This window comes from Mesoplodon mirus (assembly GCF_964341445.2).
Source record: "Mesoplodon mirus genome assembly, chromosome: 15".
Taxonomy (NCBI): domain Eukaryota; kingdom Metazoa; phylum Chordata; class Mammalia; order Artiodactyla; family Ziphiidae; genus Mesoplodon; species Mesoplodon mirus.
In genome coordinates this window covers 799,859-821,570 of record NC_138991.1, presented here as the reverse complement: position 1 = coordinate 821,570, position 21,712 = coordinate 799,859, and the positions used below count along the sequence as shown (strand labels likewise).

The following is a 21,712-nucleotide window of genomic DNA, read 5'->3' as shown; positions in this document are numbered from 1 at the left end:
GTGATGCACTAAACAGCCACAGTCACCAAGCCTTGCATGGTGGGGCTCCCAGGCAGCCTGAGGACCCATGGACCAAGAGCCAACTGGGCACAGAGAAGCAAAGCACAGTGCCCAAGGTCACACAGCAAGGAGGGCAGAGCTTGCGGAAGGCTTGGAAGGCCTGAGCCGGGGCAGCGTTACTTCTGGACAAGCCCGCCCAGGTCCCAGCTATGCTCCTCCCTTCTCCCAGGTCAGGCTCCACCCCTGTAGCCCTTTTCCCACACCTGAGCCACTGGTCACAGTGGCCCCCCGTAGCAGCCAAGGGTATGGGTGGGGGGACGAGCAAAGAAGGGACTCCTGCTCATGAGGCTGGAGCAGCCTCCCAGGGCACTTTCTGGGGAGGGGGCAGGGGGAGGGATACAGGCCCCACCTTCTCAGCCCCTCCAGTAGCTCCCAGGCCCAGCCACGAGCTGTTTGGGGCGGGGCGACACAAACAACCCCCTCTTTGGCTGGCAGGGATTTTCACGAGCCTGGGGAAAGAAGATCCAGCTAAAATTAACCGTTATCAAGCTGTCAGCCCTGGAAATAAACCTGCCTCCCATTGGCTGCGGGTGATGTCACTGCTGGGTTAATAATAACCTGTGAATGCAGAGCTTTCCACCTGTACGTGTGCCTTCCTGGGGGGCCACGGCCCCAGCAGGTAGGGGCCAGCAACCTGGGTGATGGTCACAGGGGCCCACACAGCGGCCTGAGGCGTGGGTGGGGGGAGGGGAGGGCTGCGGGGTGTCTCAGAATGACATCACCCCCCGGCCTTGGGCCACGGACTGCCCTCTGCCCCTTGGGCATCGGTGTGCATCCTTACATGTAGGGTCAGTCGCACCTGTCTCCCAGCCTACCTGGGCAGCAGGACCCTGGACGGCCTCAGGGACACACTCCCCTGCCCCCAGCTCTCCAGGCTGGGCACCCAGGGGACCGAGCTGCCCTTGAGGCCGCTAATTAAGTGGTCTCCATGGTGAAGAGGAGCTCTTGGCTACCAGATCCCCTCAGAAGAGCAAGGTCACAGCCCCTAATCAGAGAAGGGAGCGGGGCCGGGCGGAGCCAGACCAGGTGCACACCAGCAAGACCCCAAGGCCAGCCAAGGCCCCACCAGCCTGCCAGCCCTGTGCTCGGTTTCACTGCCGAGTGAAAGTAAGTCGGGGCGACTTACTGGACAATCCAGGCCCCCAAACACACCTCCCGCCAAACCCAGCGTGTCTGGGAGGGTTTGTGAGGCTGACCTGAGTCAGCCAGGGAAGCCTAGAGAGGGGGACACAGCCCCTCAGAGAGGAGGAGGGCAGCTGGCCTGCCCTGCCCCCATCCACGCTGGGGCCACTGGAGCTGCGGGGCCACCGGTACCTGCCACGCAGCAGGGAGCCGTCACCATGGTGAAGGAGCTGCTGGCTCGCAGGCTCCTCCCCACAGGCCCTCACTCCCCAGGCACCCGGGGCGGGGGGCGGGCACCCATGCTTAGAGGGCAGCGGCAGCCCTGCCTGCACTGGCCCAGCTCCACCTGCTTCCCGCGAGCAGAGAGGGGGTCTGGCGGGCTGGGCCCTGGCTCTGGGCCGGTGTGCAGGGTCAGAGGCTCCAGCCTGGTGCCAGGAATAGGGAGTGGCCAGGCCCCCCATTTGGCCCATTGCAGGCTGGGATGCCAACCAGAGACGGGGAGGGACCAGCCTCTCGGGCCAAGAAGGGGCAGCCCTGCAGTGGGGCTGGGGACACAGGGGAGAACCAGGGGAGGGCTACAGGCTCACCGACCCCCACCACAGTCGCCTTCTCTGGGCCCAGGAGAAAGAAGGGAGCAGGTGGGCATTTGTTGCATCACCTAGCTTCTCCTGCACCTTGCTCGGTTCCCCTGGGCCCCTGGAGTGGGGGAGGGAGAGGCCTCAGTGCTAAGCCAGCCTCCCCACCCCCAGGTTCAGAAATTTCCCTGAGGAACAGGAAGAGCCTTAGCAACTCTGCAGCCTGCCTTTTCTGCTCTTTGAACAGAGCTCCCCTCAGCTGGGCAGTTGGGAATAACCTGCCTCAGGGGCTGGGGACCTCAGGGGCTCTTAGGATGAACTGATGCAGGAGGCTTTGGGCGGGGAAAGGACCGGGCACCAAGGGAGACAGGGCTCCAGCCTGCCTTTGACCAACTTAGAGAAACGTGCACAAATTAGAAACGTGCTTGACCACCAGATCACGAAATAGAGCACCGCATCATGCCCTCAAAGCCAACCACTCCCTTGGCTTCTCCCACTATACATCACTGTGCCTGCTCTTAAGCTTTGCGTGATTGTGTTCTTTTTTCTGGCTTCTTTCACCTGCCGTCATGTTTGTGACATGCACACTTGCTGCTGCATTTGGGAGGTGTTTGGGTTTTTTTCACTGCTGTGTAGTATTCCATTTCCAGTTTTGAGCTACTGAACCTTAAGCTGCTACGAACCTCCCCTGCGTGCCCTTGTGCAAGCATTTCTGTTTGCTGTGCGCCACAGGGGTGGGGTTTGAGCTGCAGCGTGTGTACATTATGCCAGTCATGCTTTTACTGCCTCTTGGCTGTAAGTTCATTTGCCACCGGCTCTGTGACAGTGGACAAAATTACAGTAAGCATTTCGCCTTTATAGTGAGCTGATCCACTTTTGCTGAGCAGGCAATGAAGGGTGAATTTACATCTAGGAGGAAATTAATTGACAGCTGGTGTTCTTCCTTGACAAGGAGGAAATTTTACTATTTCTTCACACGTCTAGTGATTTTTGACTGAATACTGAACATTCTGTAAAGACTCTGGATTCTGTTATCTTCCTAGGAAGACTGTTGGTTCTCATTTTAGCAGCTATTCAATTACTGGACCTTTGTGGGCTTGTTTTCATGCTTTGTTGGTTTCGATCTGGGAACCCCAAAGTGCCTCACAAGACCCTCGACTTGGCAAGATTCAGCTTCCAGTTTCAGTCCCCCCAAAGCTCTTTATGGGGCTCAGTTTTAAATTTTCTTAGATGAGCCTAGAGTAGGCATTGCTGTAGGTTGTAGTCTTTTCTCCCAAAAATAAGTAAGCAGGTCTCTCCATTCTGGCTGGGCCCAAGTGCCAGTGCCCTAGCGGTCCAGTAGTTAAGACTTCATGCTTCCACTGCAGGGGGCACAAGTTCGATCCCTGGTCGGGGAACTAAGATCCCACATGCTGCATGGCACCGCCAAAAAAAAAAAGGCGTGCCTGGACTCCTGACCCATGGAAGCTGGGTATATATAGTAAATGTGTGTGTGTGCGGGGGGAGTTTGAGGTTTTTTGGGGGGTTTTAATTGAAGTATAGTTGATTTACAATGTTGTGTTAATTTCTGCTGTACAGCAAAGTGATTCAGTTATACATATATATACATTCTTTTTTATGTTCTTTTCTATTATGATTTATCACAGGATATTGAATATAGTTCTTTGTGCTATACAGTAGGACCTTGTTGTTTATCCATCTTACATACAATAGTTTGCATCTGCTAACCCCAATCTCTCAATCCATCCCTGCCCCACCCCTCCTCCCCCTTGGCAATTACCAGTCTGTTCTCTATGTCTGTTTCCGTTGCGTAGATATGTTCATTTGTGTCATATTTTAGATTCCACATATAAGTGATATCATATGGTATTTATCTTTCTCTTTCTAACTTATTTCACTTAGCATGATAATATCTAGTTGCATCCATGTTGTTGCAAATGGCATTATTTCGTTCTTTTTTATGGCTGAGTAATACTCCATTGTATATACTGTATGGACCACATCTTCTTTATCCCTTCGTCTGTCGATGGACATTTAGGTTGTTTCCATGTCTTGGCTATTGTGAATAGTGCTGCTATGAACATAGGGGTGCATGGATCTTTTTGAATTATGATTTTCTCCAGATATATACCCAGGGGTGGGATTGCAGGATCACATGGTAGCTCTATTTTTAGTTTTCTGAGGACTCTCCATACTGTTGTTCATAGTGGCTGTACCAACTTACATTCCCACCAACAGCATAAAATGGCTCCCTTTTCTCCACATCCTCTCCAGCATTTGTTATTTCTAGACTTTTTAATGATGGCCATTCTGACTGGTGTGAGGTGGTACCTCATTGTAGTTCTGATTTGTAAAGGTGTGAGGTTTTTTTGTTTTGTTTTGTTTTGTTTTTGTGGTACGTGGGCCTCTCACCGCTGTGGCCTCTCCCGTTGCAGAGCACAGGCTCTGGACGTGCAGGCTCAGCGTCCATGGCTCACGGGCCCAGCCACTCCGTGGCATGTGGGATCTTCCCGGACCGGGGCACGAACCCGTGTCCCCTGCATCGGCAGGCAGACTCTCAACCACTGCGCCACCAGGGAAGCCCAAGGCATGTTTTTTAAAGCCACTAAATTTGCTATGCGGGAATAAATAGCTAGTACACAACCCATAGTGTCTGCTCTCGGGGAGGCCTCCAGCAGCACCCCCTCCAGCCCTCAGCCACACGCTCGAAGGGACCCCACATGAGTTTCTAGGCCCCAGCTGCTCTCTACCTTCAGCTGCCTTGCACCCCAGCTTCGGACTCCGAGCTTGCGGGGACCACCATGCTCTGCTTGGAGCCCTGCTTCAGGGCTGTGGTCAGACCATCCCCGGGGAGCCAGGAGGGTGGGCCCTTGAGAGCTCACAGCCCTGAGGGTCCAGTGTCCACTGACTGGAGCAGCTGCTGCCAGACTCCGTCCAGTTTCACAGTCATTTCTGGACGCTGGCTGGCCTTCCCGCCACTTCTCTGCGGTTGGAAGCAGGAGTTGAGTCCACACATGTCAACTTCTTTTCTGAAACAATTTCAAACTTACAGAAAAGTTGCAAGAGGACCAAGAAAGCTGCCTTATGCCCTGCGTCCACATCACTAATTCTTCATACCTGCCCTGTCTGCTGTACTGTTCTCTGTCTCTCTCTGTGTCTGCTTATATTATTGTCTCTGAAACATTTGAGAAAAGGTTGCATAAATCATTGCCTCGACCCCTTAATACTTCAGTGTACGTTTCCAGTTGATACAATCCCTCAATCTGCAGTCCAGCTTCTAATTGTGTCACTTGCCCCAGTGATATTTTTCGTAGCTGTATTTTTCCCAATCCAGGATCACACGTTGGTTTTGGTGGTCAAGGCTCTTAGTTTCCTTCATCTGAAACAGATCCTCGGCCATTTGTGTCTTTCATGACACAGACGTTTTTAAAGAGTGGAGACAAGCTGTTTTGCAGGATGTCCCTCTGCTGGGGGTTTTTCTCATGTCTCTGAATGAATAGATTCACATTTTATTTTTCCGGCAGGAATTCCACAGGAGCAATGCATGTCAGACAGGCAGGTGTCTGACGTCAGTGGCGGCGTTATCCTCGATCACCTGGTGGAGGTAGTGTCCACCAGCTTTCCCTACCGTGAAGTTACTCTTTTTCCCTTTGTAATGATTAAATACTTAACGAGGATGTACTTTGGATTCAATAAGTATCCTTTTCCTCATTAAAATCCCTCTCAGCGGGGCTTCCCTGGTGGCGCAGTGGTTGAGAGTCCGCGTGCCAATGCAGGGGACGCGGGTTCGTGCCCCGGTCTGGGAAGATTCCCACATGCCGCAGAGCGGCTGCGCCCGTGAGCCATGGCCACTGAGCCTGCGCGTCTGGAGCCTGTGTTCTGCAACAGGAGAGGCCACAACAGTGAGTGGCCAGCATACCACAAAAAAAAAAAAAAAAAAAAAATCCCTCTAAGCTTAGCACTCATGGAGAATTCTTAACTGAATCAATTTTACTGTGATGGTTGTGCTTTTTAAGTTATTTATATATTTTTATTTTTGAGTTATACAGAAAATTGAGTTTTTGAAAGATGTACAGTTCTGTGAATGTTAGCACGGGTGCAGACTCCTGTAGCCACACAGTTGGGACACAGAATCCCCCATGATCCTAAAAATCTCCCCTGTGCTCACCCTTTATACTCCCTCTTCCTCCTACTCAGAGTCACGGATCTCTTCCCCATCACCATAGCTTTGTCTTCTTGAGAATGTCACGTAAATGGAAGCCTACAGTGTGTTATGTTTTGGGTCCAGCTTTTCTTTTTATAAAGTGGGTTTTTTTTTGGTTTTTTGGGGTTTTTTAAAATTTATTTTTGGCCGCGTTGGGTCTTTGTGCGCACAGGCTTTCTCTAGTTGCAGCAAGGGGGGGCTACTCTTCGTTGTGGTGCGCAGGCTTCTCATTGCGGTGGCTTCTCTTTGTTGCAGAGCACAGGCTCTAGGCACGCAGGCTTCAGTAATTGTGGCACATGGGCTCAGTAGTTGTGGCTCACAGGCTCTAGAGCAAAGGCTCAGTAGTTGTGGCACACGGGCTTAGTTGCTCCATGGCATGTGGGATCTTCTCGGACCAGGGCTCAAACCCATGTCCCCTGCACTGGCAGGCAGATTCTTTTTTTTTTTTAACATATTTATTAGAGTATAATTGCCTTACAATGGTGTGTTAGTTGCTGCTGTATAACAAAGTGAATCAGCTATACATATACGTATATCCCCATATCTCCTCCCTCTTGCAGCAGGTGGATTCTTAACCGCTGCGCCACCAGGGAGGTCCCAGGTCCGGCTTCTTTCATTCAGCGTAATGCTTTGAGAGTCATCCAGGTGATTACGTGTTTCAGTGGTTCATTCCTTTTTAAAAATGAATGGTTTTCCATGTGTGGATGGACCGCAATTTGCTTATCCTTCACCCACTAGATGATGTCTGGGTTGTTTCCAGTCTTGGCAGTTATGAATAAAGCCACCATAGACATTTGTGTACAGGTTTTTGCGAACATAAGTTTGAATTTCTCTTGGACAAATGCCCAGAAGTGGGATTGCTTGATCACTTGTCAGGCGTGTGACTCACTTTTTAAGAAACTGCCACACTGATCTCCAGAGTACTGGTGCCATTTTGCATGCCACAGCAGTTGGTGAGAGTTCCAGTTGCTCCACGCCCTCAGTAGCACTTGTTCTTGTCAGTCTCTTGTTGGAAATTTTGTTTTAGCTCTTCTAACGGATGTGCAGTGCTATCCCATCCTGGTTTTAATTGCATTTCTCTTATACCCGATGATGTTGAAGAACTTTCCCTGTGCTGAATGGTGCATTCTCTTTAGTGAAGTTCCATTCAGGTCTTTTATCCTTTTAAAAACAAACAGCTTTATTGAGATGTCATTTACATACCATAAAGTTCATCCATGTAAAGTACATATATATAAGGCATAATGCAGTGGCTTTTAGTGTATTTAGAGTTGTGCAACCATCATCATAATCTAATTTCTGAACTTTTTATCACCTCAGAAAGAAACCCCGAGCTATTAGGTAGTCACTCAAAGCAAGCCCCTGGCAACCACTAATCTACTTCCTGTCTCTGTGGGCTTGCCTGTTCTGGACATTTCATATAAATGGAATCATCCAGGATGTGGTCATCTGTGACTGGCTACTTTCACTTGGAGTGTTTTCAAGGCTCATCCACACTGTAGCCTGTGTCAGTGCCTCATTCAATTTTTTTTTGCCAACTAAAACCTCATTCCTTAGTTATACCGTATTTGGTCGTCATTCATCAGTTGATGGACCTTTGGGTTGTTCCCACTTTTTACCTAATAGGAATGATGCTGCCATGAACACTCCTGTCTGAGTTCTCTGTGTGGATATATGTTTTCACTTATCCTGAGTAGACATCTAGGAATAGAATTGTTGGGTCATATGGTGACTATATTTAACCTTTCAAGAAACTGCCAAACTGTTTTCCACAGCAGCTGCACCATTTTACATTCCCAACAGCAATGTAGGAGGGTTCCAACATCTCCACATACTCACCAACATTTGTTATGGGTCTGTCTTTTTGATTATAGTTATTCTATGGGTCTGAAGTGGTCTCTCATTGCAGTTTTGACCTGCAGTTCCCTAAAGACTAATGATGTTGAGCATCTTTTCATGTGCTTATCAGCCATATGTATATCTTCTTTGGAAAAATGTCTATTCGGAGCCTTAGCCCGATTTTTCAGTGGGTTGTTTATTTTCTTAGCGTGGAGTTTTGAGAGCTCTTTATGTATTCTGAATACAAGGCCTTCATCAGATATTTGACTTGCAAATATTTTCTCCCTGTCTGCGGCTTGTCTTTTTATTCACTTAACAGTCATTCGTAGCACAAAAGTTTTTCATTTTGATGAAGTCCAATGCACCCAATTTTTTCTTGTGTGGAATGATCCATTGACATTGGCAAACCCCAGATCACAAAGATTTTCTCCCCTATTTTCTTCTAAAAGTTTTATAGTTTTACATTTACATACAATATCCATCTTGAGTTAATTTTCATATAAGGTGTGAGATTTAGGTCAAGATTCATTTTTCTTGCTTATGGATGTCCAGTTCTTCCAGCATCATTTGTCTAGAGATTATACTTTCTCCATTGAATGACTTTTGCACCTTTGTCAAAGCACCATTGGACCTATGTGTGGAGCTATTTCTGGACTCTGTTCTGTTACACTGATTTTTGTGTCTATCTCCACACCAAGACCACACTGAATCGATTATTGCAGTTTTATAGCAATTGCTAAAATCAGGAAGTGTGTGAAAAGAATAATCTCTTTAACAAATGGTGCTGTGATAATTCTACATCCACTTGCAAAAGAATGAAGTTGGATCCCTACCTCACACCTTATACAAAAATTAACACGAAATGGACCAAAGGCCCAATAAATCTATAAAACGGTTAGAAGAAAACATAGGTGTAAATCTTCATGACCTTGGATTTGGCAATAGATTTTTAGATATGACACCAAAAACACAAGCAAAAAAGAAGAAATAGGTAAATTGGACTTCATCAAAATTTCAAACTTTCATGCAACAAGGGATACTATCAAGAAAGTGAAAACACAACCTACAGAATGGGAGAAAATATTTTCAAATCATAATGAGTAAGGGTCTAGTGTTCAGAATATATAAGGAACACTTACAACTCCATAATAAAAAGACAAATAACCCAATTTTTAAATGAGCAAAGGATATGAATAAACATTTATCCAGAGAAGATACACAAATTGTCAATAGGCACATGAAAAAATGCTCAACATCATTAGTCATTACGTACCTAATAACAGACCATCAAAATTATGAAGGAAAACTGTCTGAACTGAAGGAAGAAATAGAGAGTTCTACACTAATGGAGACTTCAATGCTCCCCTCTCAATAATGGACAGAGCAACCAGAGAGAAGATAAGGAAATAGGAGACTGAAATAACGTGCTAAACCGACTAGATGTAACAGACGTATGCAGAACACCCCACCCGACAACAGAACACATGTTCTTCTCAAGTGCACATGGGACAATTTCTACAATAGGCCATGTGTTAAGGCCACAAATTAAATCTCAGTAGATTTTTAAAGATAGATATCATACAAAGTGTCTTCTTCCACCACCATGGGATAAAGTTAGAAATCAATAACAGAAGTAAAATTCACAAATTTGTAGAAATTAAACCACACACTCAAACAACCAATAGATCAAAGAAGAAATCACAAAGAAAATTAGAAAATGCTTAGAGATGACTGATAATGAAAATACAACATATCAAAACTTAAGAGACATAGCAAATAATAATGCTAAGGGTAAAATTTATAGCTATACACACTTACATTAAAATCAAGAAAGATCTCAGACTTCCCTGGTGGCGCAGTGGTTAAGAATCCGCCTGCTAATGCAGGGGACACGGGTTTGAGCCCTGATCTGGGAAGATCCCACATGCCACAGAGCAGCTAAGCCCATGCGCCACAACTACTGAGCCTGAGCTCTAGAGCCCACGAGCCACAACTACTGAAGCCTGTGTCCCTAGAGCCCATGCTCTGCAACAAGAGAAGCCACCGCAATGAGAAGCCCGCACACCGCAAGGAAGAGTAGCCCCCACTCGCCACAACTAGAGAAAAGCCCGCGCGCAGCAATGAAGACACAACGCAGCCAAAAATTTTTAAATATAAATAAATAAATAAATAAAAATTTTAAAGTTAGAAAAAATAAACAAGAAAGATCTCACATCATCAACCTACCTTTATACCCTAAGGAACTAGAAGAAGGACAAACTAAACCCAAAGCTGGCAGAAGGAAGGAAATAGTAAGATTAGAGCAGAGATCAATGTAATATAGAATATAAAAACAGTAGAGAAAATCAATGAAACCAAAAGTTGGTTCTTTGAAAAAAATCAACAAAATTTCCTTTAGCTAGATAGGCTAAGAAAAAAAGAGAGAAGATTCAAATTACTACAGTCAGAACTAAGTCCTCGTATATATGGTCATATGATTTTTGACTAGAGTGCCAAGACTACAGGGAAAAAAGAGTCTTTTCAACCAATGGTGCTGGAAAACTGACTACCCACCTGCAAAAGGAAGAAGCTGGACCCTTACCTACACTATATACAAAAATTAACTCAAAATGGACCTAAAGGTAAGACCTAAAACTATAAAACTCTTAGAAGAAAACAGGAAAAAAATCTTCATGACATTGGGTTTGGCAATTATTTCTTGACTATAACACCAAGAGCACAGGTAACAAAAGAAAAAAAACAGACAAATTGGACTTCGTGAAACTTTATTAATTTGCACCTCAAAAGAAGCTATACACAGAGTAAAAGCGCAGCCCACAGAATGGAGGAAAAGAGTTGAAAGCAGGCATCTGATGAGGAACTGATATCCAGAATACATATAAAACTCCTAAAATTCAACAAGAAAACAGACAGCCTAATTCAAAAATGAGAAAAATACTTGAACAGACATGTCTCCAAAGAAGATATACAAATGGCCAAGGAGCACATGAAATGCGGCTCAACATCACTGGTCATTAGGGAAATTCAAATCAGAACTACAATGAGATACCACATTGGACAGAATGTAGAGAAATATGAACCCTTGTGCACTGTTGGTAAGAATGTAAAATGGTACAGCCACTATGCAAAACACTATGGTAGTTCCCAAAAATATTAAAAATAGAATTACCATATGATCCAGCAACTCTACTTCTGGGTATATACCCTAGAGAACTGAAAGCAGGGTCTCAAAGAGAGATTTGTACACCCGTATTCATAGCAGAATTATTCAAAATAGTTAAAATGGGGAAGTGGATCCAAGTGTCCATAAGCAGATGAATGGATAAGCAAAATGTGGCCTATGCATGCAACGGAATATTATTCAACCTGGAAAAGGAAGGCAATTCTGAAACAAGCTACACCATGGGTAAACCTCGAGGACAGTGTGCCAGGTAGCCAGTCACAGAAAGACAAATACTGGGTGATCCCACCTACACGAGATACTTAGTCAAAATCATACGAAGAGAAAGTCGAATGATGTTTCTGGGAGGAGGGGAAATGGGGAGTGATGGCTTAATGGGGACAGAGTTTCAAGTTTACAAGATGAAAGAGCTTTGGAGACAGTTGGTGCTGACGGCTGTGCAACATAATGAATGTATTTATTACCACTGAACTGCACCCTTCAGAATGGCTAAGATGGGAATTCCCTGGCAGCCCAGCGGTTAGGACTCTGCTTTCACAGCCGAGGCCAGGGTTCGATCCCTGGTCGGGCAACTAAGATCCTGCAAGCCGGCGGCACAGCCAAAGGAAAAATAAAATGGTTAAGGGCTTCCCTGGTGGCGCAGTGGTTGAGAGTCCGCCTGCCGATGCAGGGGACGCGTGTTCGTGCCCCGGTCCGGGAAGATCCCACATGCCGCGGAGCGGCTGGGCCCGTGAGCCATGGCCAATGAGCCTGCGCGTCCGGAGCCTGTGCTCCGCAACGGGAGAGGCCACAACAGTGAGAGGCCCGTGTACCGCAAAAAAAAAATAAAAATAAAAATAAATAAATAAATAAAATGGTTAAACTGTTATGTGTATTTTACTGCAATAAAAAAATTTTTTTTGGAAAAAAAAAGAAAGTACTGATGCATGCTACAATATGGACGAACTTTGAAAACAGTACGCTGAGTGAAACAAGCCAGACACAAAAGACCAGACCACATGCTGTATGATTCCATTTATATGAAATGTCCAGAATAGGTAAAATCATAGAGACAGAAAGTAGATTAATGGGGCTGAGGGAGGGGTGTTGCTTAATGGATACAGGGTTTCATTTTGGGCTGGGGATGAAATGTTTTGGAACTAGATAGAGGTGATGGTTACACAGCATTGTCAATGTATTAAATGGTTGCCACTAAATTGCCCACTTTAAAATGGTTAGTTTTAGTTTATGGGAATTTTACCTCAATAAAAAGATTTGGGTATTGCAATTTCTCTATATTCTTATTTTTCAAAAGTGTTTTAGTTATCATAGTTCATTTGTCTTTCTGTGTTAATTTTAGGATCTACATCTTTTTAAAAAATTTGCTGAGATTTTTATTGGAATTGCACTAAATCTATATGTCAGTTTGGAGGGAACCGATGTCTTTACCGTGTTGGGTCTTCATTTACTTAGGCCCTCTTTGATTTCTTTCATTAGCTTTAATGTTTGGCCTACAAATCCTATCTGTGTTTTATTAGGTTTATAGCTAAGTGTTTCATGTCAGAGTGTCACTATTATAAATGGTATTTAAAAAAATTTCTGCTTGTAAAATCCCTAGTATGTAGCACTACGATTGATTTTTGCCCATTGCCTTTGTATCTTGCTAATCTCATTCACTCAGTTAGGTTTTTTATAGATTCCTTGACGACAGACCACCACGTTGTCTGTGAAGAGGGACAGTTTTATTCCTCACTTGCAATCAGCATGCCTTTTGTTTCTTTTTCTTGCCTCGTTGTATGGGCCTTGACTTCCAGTAGACGCTGAATATTCATCGCGAGAGTGGACATCTTTGCTCTCTACCCAGGCCTGGTGGGAGGACCCTGTCTTCCTCCATCCAGCGCGGTGCTGGCCGGGAGCTCGCGGGTGTGAGCGACGCTCTTGACAAGATCGAAGACGCCCTTTCCTATTCCTCGTTTCCGTGGTTCTGATCATGAACGTGTTTGTCAAGCTCATTCTCCGTCATTTGACGCGAGCGCTCACGCTTGTGTGTTGGTGCATTTTTACAGCAGCCTCTTTAAAGCCTTTGTCAGTCGTTACGGCATCTGCCAGCCCAGAGTCAGTGTTTGTTGGCTGGGTGCTGTTTCTCAGGCCAGCTGAGGTCCTCCTGATGCTTTGCCCTGGGTAATTTTATTTTATTTATTTTTAATTTTTTTGGCTGCACCGTGAGGCTTGCAGGATCTTAGTACCAGGGGTTGAACCCAGGCCCTCAGCAATGAAAGCTTGGAATCCTAACCACTGGACCACCAGGGAATTCCCTCGCTGAGTAATTTTCGATCTTATCCTGAAGTTCAGTATTCTTGATGAATAAACACTGATTTGTCATATGCCTTGGGTGGGATTCCAGGGCACTGAAATGCTTGCTTCTGACAGTTGTTCCCAGGTTTGTATTTGCTTTTTGGGGAGAGTCTTTCTGACCTCCTCACTCCTTCATGCTGGAAATCTGTAATGTCTTTTACTACACAATTCACCCTTTCATCAACTATATTTCTTTTTTTTTTTTTTTTTTTTTCAGTACGCGGGCCTCTCACTGTTGTGGCCTCTCCCGTTGCGGAGCACAGGCTCCGGACGCGCAGGCTCAGCGGCCGTGGCTCACGGGCCCAGCCGCTCCGCGGCATGTGGGATCTTCCCGGACCGGGGCACGAACCTGTGTCCCCTGCATTGGCAGGCGGACTCTCAACCACTGCACCACCAGGGAAGCCCAACTATATTTCTTGAACACCCACAACAGGGCTGATTCTTTCTTAGCCACTGGGGACTGAACAGGTGCAAGCTCAGCCCTCCTAGATTCTACTTAACCAGCAAAAAAACCAATTAGGTTATTTCCAGTAGTGAAAAGTGCTATAAATAGTGACTTTCACTAAGCACCTGCTATGCGCCAGGTCCTGGCACTTCCCGTTTTACCGACAAGGACACTGGGAAACAGCGGATGCTGGCTGCTGCTCCCTGAGGAATCATCTGGCCACACAAAGTGCCCCCACACAGTAGGCATTCATTAAACATTAGTCAGTAGTTTTATTTCTTCTGCAGATGGTGACCTCACCTACAGAGGCCCAGCTCCTGCTAGAGAGCCCGGCAGTCACTGCCACCAGGGAAGAGGTCTTCTGACCGGAAGGCAAGGGGCGGTCCGTGCCGTGGTCCTGGTGGGGAACCCCATTCTCCAGGAGCAGGTGGAGGAGCCCCGAGGGCCCCAGCCCTGCTCGGACTTTCCAGAGCCCTCACCTCACCCCCAAACGCCTGTGGCCAGAGCAACCACATGGGCACCGTGACAGCAACAGCCCCTGGGTTTGAGCAGCACCTGGCCCCTCCTGTCCGGTCTTCACAGAACACCTGTCAGGAAGGTTCTGTCACCACCCCAGTCCTGGCGGGAGGGGATGGGGCTCGGGAACAGCAGGAGGCCCCGCTGCACAGCAGGGACCCGAACCCCAGGCCCAAGCCTTGCCCCCCCAGCCTTGGGAGCCCACGGCCATCAGCCATCCTGCCCCTTCCACAGTGCAGACGTCCTGCGTGTGGCCATCTCCAGCCCTCCAGAGGATTCTCCTGTCACCACTTCCCAGGTGGCTGGAGGCTCATGTGCTGCGTCCTGACCCCGCGCCCAGCCTGCCCACCCTGAGCCCTGCACGAGCCTCCAGGCACACGGGCCATCACCCCCTGGGGCCAGTGGAAAGGAAGGGCTGACCTCTCCTGAGCTTGGCCCCTGTCCCAGACCCCGTCACCACCCACCGTAAAGACGGAGCAACCCCTGCCCAGGCCTCGCGGGTCACCATGGGCTGCCGGTGTTTGGGAACCTGCATGACCCCGTGTTTCCCCAAGGCTGGAGCCACACCCGGGGGTGGCCAGCAAGACAAGGGCCCTGAGGTGGACCCAGCGCCTCCGAGGACACCAGACGGGGGTGCAGCTCCTCTGGAGGTCATCCCATGCCATCTACGCATGGGCTGGGGTGGACCAGATGGAGGCCGAGACCCCTCACCCCTTTCCCCGTTCTAACCAGGACATGTCCCCATCTGCTCCGGGTCCCCGATGTTAGCTGTGGGGAGTGACTGGCGGAGCCCCACCTTCCTGGCTTAGTAAATGCAGCCTTTACACATTCGCTTTTAAAAAAACAAACAAAACAAACCCTCTTTTTGGATAATCTGATCTGGAAGTCATTGGCGAGGTTGAGAGTGAGGTGGACAGGGGCAGGCTGGCCCAGCAGGCTGCTGGAGGGTGGCCTGGGGAGGTGGGAGGCACCGCCACCAGGGCTCCTTCAGGGAAGGCCTCCCCACCCGGCCAGGAGTGCTCAGCACACGGCCCCCACCGCCCCTCCTTCAGGGTCGGCCTGGGCTGCAAAGCCGCCACACCCCCAGGCTCACTTCCCCCGCTGGCTGCCTGGGGCCTGACGCAGGTCATCCTGACGGTCTCTCCTCGCTCCGGGGCTCCCCATGGGCCCGCCGCAGCCCCACTGGGCAGCCGCCTGAGCTGACACCACCCCTCGCCCAGTCCTGCGTCCTCCCGGCTCCCCCCACAGGTGCAGGTCACCAACACACATTCTGCACCCCAACCCCTGCCTCAGCAGCTGCTCCCAAGACACTTCTACAGGAGGGAATCCCAGACAGGAAGTGGCCACAGCGGGTCACAGCCGTGTGCCCTGCCGGCCCAGGGTCCCAAACCCTGGCGGCCAAGGGTGACCCCAGGGCACGGCTGGCCTCGCCCTCAGCCCCGGAGGCACAGGCTTCACAGGCTCTGCCCAGAGAGGGGGTCACGTGGCCTGATCAGGCTCAGGAGGGCCCTGCTGGCTGAAGCCAGAGAACCGGGGTGGAGAGAATGGAACGGAGTTGAGGGCCACCAAGCTCTGAATATGGAAGAGGGAGCAACAGCCCCCAGGAAGTCTCAGCTCCGAGCCGGGCAGGGGGCAGCCAGAGGACCCCTCCCGGTACTTGTCCCCCCTCCCCGAACCCTCCTCGCCAGCTGCCCAGGCCTGAGCCAGGCCCAGGGAGCCCCAGGGAGGGAGCAGCCCGGGCCCCATGGGGAACAGATGGGGGTGTGGCTGCGTTGGGGCCGTCCCAGGGGCCCGGCACTGTTTGTGAGCCGGACGACGGAGGAGAGGCTGCATAGGCCCCGGGGGCGGGATGGCCCAGGTTGTGAGGCCGGCACAGAGTGACAAAGGTGCCACATGCTCTCCCCCACCCCATCCCCTGGGGAGCCCCTGGGACAGCTCATCTTCTGCTCCCCTCCAGGAGGTAGAACCTGACTTCAACCGCCCCATACCCACAGCCCAGTGCACCAGGGCTCTCTCCAGCCCCAGGGCCTTTGCACCTCCCTGAACTAGTGCTGAGATAGCACGTTCTGAGCCTCTGGGGACTGAGCCTGGAGAGGGCAGGGGCTCCTGCTCACCGCCCCTGGCACACCTGGCCTTGCACTGCCTGCGTCACGGCGGGTTACCCATGGCTCTGGATGGCTGGAAGCCACAGCAGCAAGGCCGGCACCAGCCTCCCTCCCCGAGCCCCTCCCAGCAGAAGCCCTGGTGGCCCTCCTGCCCCTAAGCTGACCCTGTTCTCTAGAGCAGCCCCCAAGTCTCAGCTCTCTCTGCTCAGACTCCGCCATGGGATGGCTCTACCCCAGGGGTTCCAACCCATCTGGCCTCCCACTTCTCACACGGCTGCTCCCCCCTCCCCCGGGAGTACTCGGCGTGCCTCCTGGGCCCCCGGAATGGCACCAACCCTCATTCCCCCAGCTGTGTCCCCTCCTGAGTGACCACCAGGCCCACGATTTGGACAGGGCACCTCACCAAACCTTACCCACCTCCTGACCATATGAGCGGTCCATGGCCCTGGGCAGGCCCCTCATGCTGGCCTCCCCAGCTTCGGGCCCTGGCACCCCAGTCCTGTTGGAGGCATGCATGAGGGGCACCCCACGAGATGCCCACACACTCAGCCGCCGACCACAGGGACACGGGAGTTCACAGAAGGGGCAGAGAGCCCTGTGGCTGAGGGTCCTTCAGAGCAAGACAAGCCTGGGTCTTGCCGGAACATTCCATCCTCCTGGTGTCAACTGCACTGACCAACCTGCTCTGTCAGTGACCCCTCAGGCCTGGCTGCCTCTCCCACTACAGGTCCTGCCACTGGCCCCCACCCCGTCCAAGGCCAGCAGCCCCCCTGCTCTTGCCCGGCAGCTCTGAGCGCCGGGCCCCTCCCCAGCTCCTCTTCAGCTGAAGCCTGACAACCCCTCTCCTGTCCCCCCTCACCGAGTGGGGACCCTCCTTCTGGGCTGGCCCCTCTGCTGGAAGGGGCGCCTACCTGACTCACCACCACTCCCCGTGCCGAGCCGAGCTGTTTGCACACAGTAGGTGCTCAGCCAACCCGAGCACTGGGTGAACAGAACAGCACACGGTCCAGTCAGGGCCCCCGTCTCACTCAGAGACCCCTTTCAGCGCCCCTGCCTGGCTCCTGTGTCCCTACCACAAACCCACGAAGGCGGTGCCCTTGTCCTCAGTTTCCCCAGCACGCGGCCAGAGCTGGCACCCGCCACCTTCGCAAACCACACAACACCCAACCCAATCATGCTTCAAGCTCACCGGAGGCTGCCCCTCACTTGGGGACGGCCCTGACGCTGCCAGCTTCCAACCGGTGGTGTGTCTCAGGGGAGGGCAGGAGGGGTAGACACGTGCAACCGGGCAAGTCGGTGGGCTGGGGTGAGGGCGCTCTGTTGCCCATCCCAGGCAAACATGTGGTCAGGGGCTGGCAGCAGAGCTGAGACCAGAGGGGAGAGGCTGCCCCGCACAGTGGGTGGCTCCATGAGGCCCTGAGCAGAGCTGATGGCCAGAGCCCACATGGACCCAAATGGCCAATAACCCAGCAACAGGGCCCTGGCACATTTGATCCACGACCAGGCTCAGGGTTTGGTGAGCATGGGAGGAGTGGGGGATGGCAAATGGCCCTTAAGAATTAAATTTGATTTGCAGTAAAGTCACCATCCAGAATTAACGCCCTGGAGGAGGGCAGGAAGACGGCCAGGCCGTGCCTGTGGTGACCCTGGGAAGCAAAGGTCTCTGGCTGTGAAGGGAGGTTGGGGTGAGGGCTTGGGGGACCACGCAGCTCTCCTTCAGGGTCTTGTCTCACGGGTATGAGCAATCCAGCTGACCCTCTCTGTGAACCACGGTTATCTTGGAAGCCCACGAAAGATGCGGCTGGATGGGTGGCAGGGAGAGACGCTGGAACCGTCCTTTTCCCAGTGACCAGAAGGGGCCCAGTCCATGGGGACACCAGGAAGAGACAGGGGAGGCCGAGAAGGAAAGAGAGTCACCTGGGCCAGGTAGCTGCACCCCCTCCAGGGTCCCCTGGCCACACTGTGACCCAAGCCAGGTCGCAGTTGAGGTCAGCAGCTTTGACCCCCACCCAGCCCAGTAAAGGGTCACATCCAGGGGCAGCAAGGCCGCTCCCCTCCTGGGGCCTCAGTTTCTCCGTCTCCTGAGTGAGAAGTGGTACTGAGGTTCAGGAATCCTGGAGGGGTCCTTGAGGGGGTGTGAGGATATGGAGGGCCCAGCCCAGGGGGTTATGGGATCTTCCTGATGGCCCCCCACCGAAGCCGCCACAGATCTCCTGAGACGCCCCCCGCCAGCCACCAGGGGCGAGACTGCCCAGCCAGGGCCTAGTGCCAAAGAGCCATGGAGAGGACAGGGGGACTTCCCCTCCCTACAGAGGGAGGCTGGGGGTCGGGGGGAAGGCTGATTTCCACACTGGAAAGGAAGTCCTCCTCCCGGTTGAAAAGCCAGGGTGTGTCAGGGCCCAGGCACTGCAGGGAACATTCTGGGGGATCTTTACCCCACCCACTGACACGAGCTCCCCCTCTGCCCGCCCTCCTTTCCTCTCTCCCTCCTCCCCCACCCACGCCTTGCAAGCCGCTGGATGCAAGCTGGAATGGGGAGTGGGTTCCAGAGCCCCCAGAGCTGTGAGGGGGACATGGGTAGGCTCCCCATCTTCCCACCTGCAATGAAGTCCCTGAAGGGCTGGAAAGCTAGAGGCACACAGCTCGTTCTGGGTACCACCCAGGCCGACAGCTGGGAGAGGGCACCCGCTGGCGGGGGCCCACGTCTGGTTGAGCAGATGTCCCCCAAGTATGGGTGAGAGTGGGGAGTGCCCCATCCTGAGCACAGAAGGCCAGAGCAGAGGGGCACTGCAAGGGCTGGGCCTGCGGGGCTCAGCCCAGGGCTGGGGGCAGCGGCAGAAACAGATCGGAAGTGCAGGGGCCACCGTCCGGCACCCCCGCCGCCTCCACGGAGCTGGAAAGGTGGAGACAGACTGGACCAGCAGCGGGCGTGGGTCCAAAAGGATGGCCAGGGCCCGGGAAGGTGGGACGAGAGGTGGGAGACAGGCCCTGCTCTAGGACTGGGGCAGAGGTTATTTAACCACCCCAAGCCCAGGTCAGGCCGGGATAGGCTGCCCGGGGAAGCCCAGGTCAGACGGACGCTGCCGGGCTGGACTTCCTCCAAGGGCGGCCAGCTAGGGCCAGGCCACGGGGGCGGGGCCGGGAGGGGCGGGGCCAGGCTGAGCTTGGGGCGGGGCCTAATAGGCCTCGCAGGGGTCCTGGGCGGGACTGGAGCCTAGCAGGGGCGGGGCCTCGCCGGGGCTGGGGCGGGGCCGGGATCGGGGCGGAGCTCTCAGGGCGCGGGGCGGTGCTGCCATATAAGGGGGGCGCGTCCGCGCATGCGCGCCCCGCGCGTCTAGGTCGTGGAGCCGTCGGTTGTGGCCTCCTTCGCAGATGGGCTCAGTGGCCTAGCGCCCAGATCCCCGCCGTCCGTGATTGAGCGCCGAGGCCCGCGAGGGGTTGCCGCCGAGGTGAGGGCCCGGGCGGCGCGTGGGTGGGGTCTAGCGGCCCGAATGGGAGCGACGGCTGGCGGGGCGGACCGCTCGGCGTCCGGGAGGACCGAAGGGCGCGGGTGGGGAGGGGGCGGCGGGCAGGGCCCGGGGCGCGGAGCTGGGAGCGCGCAGGCTGCAGGCAGGGCTGCTTCCCGGAGCCCCAGGCCGGCGGCCCCGCGCACAAAGCGCCTTTGTTGTCCCGCGCGGCCTGTTCGGGCTGGTTAGAGCCGCCCGCGCGGAGAGGGCGGTCCCGGAGTTCCGGAGCCCCGCCTCGGCTCGATAAACAAACCCGGCCTCCGCCCCTCCCGAGAGCCCACGCGGCTGACCCTGGGGTCCGGGTGGGGAGTGCCCTTCGCGAGAGGCATCGGTGACTGAAGGGGCTCCCCGACCCCCGCGTGCGCAGGTTCCCACCAGCCCACAAGCAAGAGCATGGCAGCCATCCCCTCCAGCGGCTCGCTCGTGGCCACCCACGACTACTACCGGCGTAAGTAAGCCCCTTGCCCGCCCCCCCACCAAGTCTGACCCGGGCTCCCCCACCCAGCTTGTGGTGTCAGCTTCAGTTCCTTGAGAATCCGTACCCGAGCAGGGGGTGAGCGGCTAAGGACCCCTGGCACCGGCCCTGTGCTGCAGGCAAAGCCCGCTCTTGGTCCGGTGGGCTGGGGGCTCAGTGCCCTGTGGAGCTGACCTGGCCTCTTCTCTCCAGGCCGCCTGGGCTCCACTTCCAGTAACAGCTCCTGCGGAAGTGCCGAGTACCCTGGGGAAGGCATCCCCCGCCACCCCGGTGAGCGCAGATCCACCCCTGGCTGTCCCCAGGGACTGACTGGAGGGAGTGGGCAGCAGCACCCTGACCTCACTTTGCTTCTCTCAGGTCTCCCCAGAGCTGACCCGGGACACTGGTGGGCTAGCTTCTTTTTCGGGAAGTCCACTCTCCCATTCATGGCCACAGTGTTGGAGTCCCCAGAGCAGTGAGTCCACCTTCCTGGGGGCCAGTGGGGGCGGGCAGTTGGTAGCAGCCTCTGACCACGTGCTCTCCTCCAGCTCAGAACCAGCCCAGGCCTCCACCGGCATGATCACCTGTGACCTGGCTCGGGAAGCCGTGGGGAAGCAGCAGCCTGGCGGCCAGCCTGGCCAAACCAACTACAGGCCCCCGTCCTGAGCGGCCACCACCAGCTGCCGGGCTTCCTCCCAAGGCGCTAGGCTCATCAGAGCCCCCCCCTCCTTCCCCTCCCTGAGAGTGAGCAGGCTGAAGCCAACAGAAGCAGTTGGGTTTTTAATATCAAAACAGCAAAACACCAAAAAGGAAGTTGAGAGAACTCCACTCTTTACTATCCAAGCCACATGAGAGCCTTCCCGGCACCCTCTGACCTGTGCCTTGCACCGAGTGGAAAATAAACTCCAAGCAGCCAGCAGCCACATGGTGTGTGTGTGAGCTCCATGCCACCCCCACCCCCATGGGAGAAGTCACCAACCCCTCAAACTTCTCACTTCCTGGGCGATGGGGAGCTGGCCCTGCTCCCTGGGCCTTCCTGGGGTCCCTCCCTAGGGGACCACCTCTGAGATCTGACTCAGGTTCACGTGCGCAGACAGCTCCGGTGAGTGTGGAGCCTTGTATCTGAGAAGAGGTGGGGTGCCTTGCTATTCTGGGGAGCCGGGGAGAGCAGGCAGTCCCAGGGCAGCCACTGAGGTCAGGGTCCTCTGAGTGAGCCCGCCTCGGCCCCTGCTGCCACGGCAGGAGACAGGGTCTCTGGCTTGGGTCCGGAGCCCTCGAAAGACCTCGAGGAGGCCGTCCTCAACCTGGTGTGGAGCAGCTCACACGCCCTGCTCTCTCCCACGTGCCTTCCAGTAAGGGCGGCGTCTCCTG

The 21,712-nt window shown here is 53.0% G+C and overlaps 1 protein-coding gene across 1 annotated transcript; it reads left to right on the top strand.

Moving 5' to 3' along the window:
- The first annotated feature begins 19,693 nt into the window (after positions 1–19,693).
- On the top strand, positions 19,694–21,256 carry PPDPF (pancreatic progenitor cell differentiation and proliferation factor). Its single transcript, XM_082643884.1, has 5 exons — positions 19,694–19,830; positions 20,255–20,335; positions 20,555–20,632; positions 20,720–20,816; positions 20,890–21,256. The coding sequence occupies exons 2-5, from the start codon at positions 20,281–20,283 to the stop codon at positions 21,005–21,007; spliced, it is 348 nt and encodes a 115-aa protein (XP_082500010.1). The 5' UTR covers positions 19,694–19,830; positions 20,255–20,280; the 3' UTR covers positions 21,008–21,256.
- The last annotated feature ends 456 nt before the right edge of the window (positions 21,257–21,712 follow it).